The 6,386-nt window shown below is 39.6% G+C and overlaps 1 protein-coding gene across 1 annotated transcript in view; it reads right to left on the bottom strand.

The window, feature by feature from the left end:
* Positions 1-1,592: 1,592 nt before the first annotated feature.
* LOC103142478 (polymerase I and transcript release factor-like) overlaps positions 1,593-6,386 on the bottom strand; it is a 21,400-nt gene continuing 16,606 nt past the window's right edge. Inside the window, exon 2 of the mRNA XM_007558565.2 lies at positions 1,593-3,043. Coding sequence (XP_007558627.1) covers positions 2,165-3,043 — 879 coding nt within the window. The 3' untranslated portion in view covers positions 1,593-2,164. The remainder of the gene's footprint in view (positions 3,044-6,386) is intronic.

The following is a 6,386-nucleotide window of genomic DNA, read 5'->3' as shown; positions in this document are numbered from 1 at the left end:
TTGGAAGCGGAAGTCCTGTTTAAAATTAATGTTATGAAAAATACGTGTTTCATAACATATGAGCCCCTCTGCTGCCAAAAATAAGAGCACAGTTTTTATGTACATTGCTGGAGTGCAGGGTTGCCTGAATCCTGTCCTCAGTAGCGGGCCCCTTGGAGCAGAAAGACTGCTGAGGGGATTTTTCATCTGGTCCAGGATGTTAGAGAGGGGCATGCAGGACAGGAGCCCCCCCCAGGACTGGACTTGGGAATCCCTGCATTAAGATCCTCTGAACACAGAATGGTTAACATTTCTGATTCAATTTATTTTGGAACAGAAAGTAGTCAAATTAAAGTTCTCAACACTAGGGGTCAGTCTTACACAAAGGCATAATAGGTTTAGCTTCAAAGCAGCCTGTTGCTCGGATCAACTGTTGGCCTGGTTCCGCTCTGGTGTGTGTGTGCATGTGTGTGTGTGTGTGTGCGTGTGTGTGTGTGTGTGTGTGTGTGTGTGTGTGTGTGAATTCAGAGAGAAAGAAAAGAAAAGCAATGTCATGTAATGTGTTCTTTTTATGGGAAATTACAGTGATATGGTCAGATATATATGCATAAATGGACAGTAAAGTATCATATTAAAAAAACACAATGTGTGTGAGCAAGTCTGCCAGCACTAAGAAGGTATGAAAGGAAAATAACATGATAAGGTGAAAAATGTTTTAGAAAAAAACTTAAACAAAAACAAGAGTTCTGCAAAAGATAGAAATCACAGCAGATAGCACTGTGCCTATAAACAGATAGATTAATCAGAAGAAGAAGAAGATAATATTTAACTCATGATTTAAATAGATAAACAGCAAAGAAAATGTCAGGAATGGTTTGGTGAATTCATATGAGAAAGGAATTTCACTATAGATAAGAAAGTGAGTTTATATTTGTGTTTCTTTTGTGAAAGAGTGTATATTGAACAATGACATAATATCTTCCTTTCCTTCTTTCATTTTACCTTTTTTCTTTCCTTACTTTTTTTTTTACACTAATCTCCTTGTATAGTTTTGTTACACTGATTATGGTGCTCCCTCCCAATCTGATGATGATACTGCTCATTATAAACAAAGCATGTGTCTTATTCCCTCTTTATTTATTCTTATTCAAAACAACTAGACATTTTTTTTTTACATATTTGTTAAAACCTTCCTTATGTTGTGACAGTATAACATAAAACAGAAAATCTGTGAAAAAAAATCAAGCTCTTCTGCCTCCTCCCTGCAGTTCTACTACCATCTGCAGAAATACACTGCATTGCCAGAAACAACTAATCAGAGTCAGGAGGCAGGTCTCTGTGTGGTCAACCAAACTTGTGTATGTGCTGCTCATACCCTTCCTCTTACTCTCTGCTGGGCTACAGCTAGCTCCTCACACCAGAGCCCGCCATTAATGCTCAGGTTAGTTTGCATAGCCACTGATGATGTCAGATAAACAGCTCTCCAGTAATGCTAATACTAATGCTCCAGTAATGCTAAGTCGTTTCTCCACCATTACCAAATTGGATACTTGACAGCACTATGCCCCTCCTCTTGGCTCTGATTGGTTGTTTCTGATCAGTAGGTCTATTTCTGCAGATTACATTTAAACCACAGACAGGAGGGCTCATGTTATATTTTCACAATATAGTGATCAAAAAAATATTTATGAAAGCTTTAACAAAATTCTAATTCTAGTTTTCCTGGTCAATGGAAGAAAGAAGGGAAAGCATGTAAAATGATCTCCAGATTGACTGATGTTCTGCTTGTGTTTGGTTTTGGCCATCATTTCTACTCTATTATTGGTGTAAGCTGGTGACACAAACGCATGTGGCTACTTATGTCCAAATTGAGGAGATTTAAAGCAAAACCTTGAATGTTAGTTGTTTGTTATCAGTTTTTAGGTCTTTGTGAGTGCTAGAATATTAGACTGAAGTAAATGTGTGATGGACACATCCAAACCGATAGTGCTATGCTGTGTTTTCAGAAGACACTGTAAACCATCTGTCATTGGTAGAAATGGTGGCCAAACCTGTGAAAATAGGACCTACATATCATCACTGTCCCAGCTATTGTTGAATATACTTTTTAATCCAAATCAAGCCTAAATCTCAGTGTAGATACAAAGAATTGGTCTGAATGCATGAAGGTTTCTTTGCTCTATATTTAGTCGCTGTCTTTATCATCATCATCGTCCTCCTCGTGTAAGGCATCATGGCTCTCTTCTTCTTCATCCTCATCATGCTCTTCTTCATCCCCGCCTCCATTCACCATCTCCATCTCAACGTCCACCTCGGCGTTGTCTACTTCCACATCCTCTCCACCTATTGGCTCTACTTCCCTGGACACCTCCACCATCTCGGTTCCTTGGACCACCTCCACTTCACCCTCACGGATCTTCTTCACATGGAAGGTGAAAGGGGGCACCTTGTAGACGGCAGTTTTAGAGCGGGCGTACACAACGTGGTCCGGTGTGAAGGCCTTCTTCATCTTGTCACCAGATGTTTTAATCTTCTGTTTTCGCTCAGGGTTCACACTCATGCGCGTTCCAAGTTTACCCATTTTCTTTTCAATGTTGTGACGTGTCTTCTCCAGATTCTCCTTTGTCTTCTGCTTTGTCTTCTCGATGTTTTCCTTCGTTCTTTGTCTGGTCTTCTCCAGGTTCTCCTTTGTCTTCTGCTTTGTCTTTTCAATGTTTTCCTTGGTTTTTTGTCTGGTCTTCTCCAGGTTCTCTTTGGTCTTTGCTCTGGTCTTATCCATCTTATTCTTGGAGAAGACGGTCTTCAGATTTTGCACCCGCTGCAGACTGGTCCGCTTGATGCGTTCAGCTCGGGTCTCCTCAATGGTGTCTTCAATTTCCACCCCCTCTTCATCTGAGGAAAGGTCTACATGGGGTTTGTCCTCCTTGTCACCCTCTGCTGCTTCTCCAGGTTCCTCCACAGCCTCTTTGAGCTCCAGCAGACTGCCTCCTCTGCTTCCTGACACAGACTCAGAAACTTTCAAAGACTTGGAGATGCTGAGTTTTGAGGGCACTTTCACATCATCCTGTGGAGAAAGAAACATAAAGACTTTGATGCATACTGGACAAGATCTTGCTTGCATATAATAACCATGAGGTCATATCAGCAAGTGCAACATAAAACATATTCAGTGGTTAGAGAAGAGGATAGTTTTTGAATTTGTATTAGTTTTCACTTTCATAGATTTTTTGAATGCATTTCAGATGAAACTATGCTGTAAAATAAACTGCAGAGAAACATCATAGTTATAAACTACAGTGACTTTCAAAACGATACACATGAGCAAATACCAAAAAATCCTACAGTCGATTAAAGTTTCTAATAAGAGTCATAATGTTTGTTGAATTCAAATTCCACTAGACTGAAGCTGAAACAAAAATAATTAATTCAACAATCTGCACATATATGCAGCCTTTTTACTGTAGCTTTTTATTTCTTGTAAAATATTTTGTCCCTAAATACATTAGCTTATACTTCTAAGTCTAAGTCTGTTTGCCCATTTATTTTTTCTTACTATGTAAAAGTTATTCCTCAGGCCACAGTGAGGAAAAAGTGGAATCTTTGGCCTGAAGCCACAAAGGACAGTCAGAGAAAAATGAGGAGGATCATTATAATGACAATAACTGAAGGGTGTTTTCTGCTGCAGCTGTGGAGAAAGTATGTGGCAATAAATTCAAGTTGGATTGGAAAGATGCATTTCCCCTTTGGCTCTTATTAAAAAGATGAGATGTACATAGTGTTGACGTCCAGTTACACGCAGGGGCATGTGGAGAATATTTCCCTCTGCTGCCATATACTCAGATTGCTTCTTGTTTTGGACCATGGACTGTGTTGAATTGTGTAAACAGCTTAATCAAGTTACCTGTGAAGGGAAGCAGGTTAATCTGAATTCCAGTTCAGATTAACCAAATCTGAACTGGAATTTATTAATGAGATTTACTTTAAGCGTGCTCATCTTCTGTTGTGGTGAATTTTGTAAACTCGATCTAAATAAATCAAGCCAAAATTAACTTAATAACATATTTTTATTTAAACTCAGTTCGGCCTTCTCGGACCAGACATAATTTGTCATTTCATAAAAAACCCATTAATACTGTGACCCTGAATACTCTGCTGGTGTGTCAGGACATCAAGTCTGAGATTAGGAATAGAATTATTTATTTTGTGAAATGTCAGAGTAATGAATAAGACAATTTTTGAAAACTTTTTTCCAAATTTAAAAGTTTCCATAAACTAACATTATGCTTTTTAACAATTTGGGGAGACCCAGATGATGCTATCAGAAGCTTTTGTAAACTGCATGTAAATAAATCCAACTAAAATGAACTTAGTACAATTTTTTTATTTAAACTGGGTTTGGCTTTCTTGAATCAGACATAATTTGTCTGTTTCAAGACACATTTTGTCTTCTGATAGGCTGATTTCCAACATCTGAGCTAAATGGAGGAATATGTATTTTCAGGTGACACCTCAAGCACACTGGGTTGTTTTTTGTGTGACATTATGGAAAAATTCAGAGAAGTGTGAACGGTGCATGGACCTCCACCAGTCTAGTTCATCCTTAGGTCCAATTTCCAGATACCTGAAGCTTCCACATTAATCTTTTCTAACAATTATATCCAAGTATAACAATCATGGGGATTTGTTCAGGAAGGAGGTGGGCTCTGTTTCCCAGGGATGAACTGATTCTGGTATGAAAAATGTGAATTAGTCCCAGAACCAAAGCAAGGAATTAGTGAAGATGCAGCTGAAGCTGGTAGTATAGTCCAGAGCCAGAAACCTGACCCGGTTCCATCGGTTCTGCCAGGAGGAACGGGTCAAAACTCTAGCAGTCTATTGTGGGAGTTACCTGTGGAGAGAAACCCAAAATATTTGACCTAATTCAGACAGCTTAAAGGAAATTTGACCAAATACTGGAGGAATGGAAGAAAACTATGCTTTAAAGTTGTGTTTATGAATCTCTCATTATTCAGTCATTCAGCAAACAGAAATAATTTAGATCATCCTAACTGAGCTAAAACAGTAGGTAAGTCTGATTTCATGTCAAACACAGAGAAACCAAGATGTGTGTTTTTCATATAGTTTGTGTAAATATCTGGGTATACATGTCACCTTACCGAGAAGTGGAGAGAAGTTTCCTCTCCTGAAACTTCTCTCCACCATTTTGCCGTCCTGCCCTCATAACCTGGATCGTAGTGAACAGGAAGGATGCTCAGAGGACAGCTGTTCCACACGGACTCCTGAATGTCTGCATGTACAGCTTGTTATTCCTGCTGTCTTTTCCTCTGGCCCTACGCTGCCTCTTAATAGAAACAGCCAGAGAACAAAGGAGTCTCAGAGTGTGTGAGGCGGCCGGGCTAAGGTGTGGAAAACTGACATGTTTTTCTCCTGTCATTCCTCAGAGTCTTGGAAAACCATCTGTCCAACAGGAAGATGATAGCATCAAAGTGTTAGCTGCAAGGTATGGGAATGAGAGCAGAGGGTGGAGACATGTCTATTGTGTTCCCTTGGAGAATGCTGATGGTTGTTTGGAGGTATTGTGCTACAGTATCTTGGGTAAACTTGACCTTGCAGGAGGGATTTAGGCTTTCCTGAGCAGCTGTGTTAACAGGCAGAGAGGAAAGGAAAAACTGCCTCATTTTCAAACAAACCATGTGAGACTTCACTACAGCAGGTCCTTTGTACTAACAATAATCTATTATAAGGATCTAAGTAAAATCATAGGTTCTAATTTTTATCACCATTTAATTTGATCCCTTAAAAAACTCCAACTGCCTTACCAGAGCATGGCTCCTATATCCCATCAGAACCTCATCAACCTGTCAGCAGGTCAAACACTGCAGAGAACGCATTCTTTACTGTCTAAGCTATGATCAGTGTTACTGAGGTCACAAATGGCCACAACAGTCAACTGTAAGCTGCTTGTTTATTTGCACACAGAGCATTTACACTGAATATGCGTCTTACAGGTTCAAAGATGATTCCACTTTAACAAGAGGTTGCTCAGGGATAAATGCTTCATCATCAATTTCCTTAACTAAAGAGACTCAAAGTAATCAGTCACTGTCACTGGGTAATGAGTCTATAAGGAATTATTTCAACAGCAGAGGAAATTCTAGTCTGCATGCTTTTCCGTGACAACGGTACACGGAAAAAGTTGTGGGAAGTTTAGGTATTCACCTTGGTGTTTCTCACTTCCTGACCCTCCTCATTTAATGGGACATTGTTCTCGTTGAGGCAGCAACCCCAAAGGCAGGAAGGTACAGTCAGAGCCATGGAAAATAGATGAACGAGGTACGTCATCATTCTAAGTGTGTGTATGTGTGTGTGTGTGTGTGTGTGTGTGTGTGTGTGTGTGTGTGTGTGTG

The sequence above is a fragment of the Poecilia formosa genome, unplaced genomic scaffold (genome assembly GCF_000485575.1).
Source record: "Poecilia formosa unplaced genomic scaffold, Poecilia_formosa-5.1.2 Scaffold4, whole genome shotgun sequence".
Taxonomy (NCBI): Eukaryota; Metazoa; Chordata; class Actinopteri; order Cyprinodontiformes; family Poeciliidae; genus Poecilia; species Poecilia formosa.
This window is presented reverse-complemented; position numbering and strand designations above follow the sequence as displayed.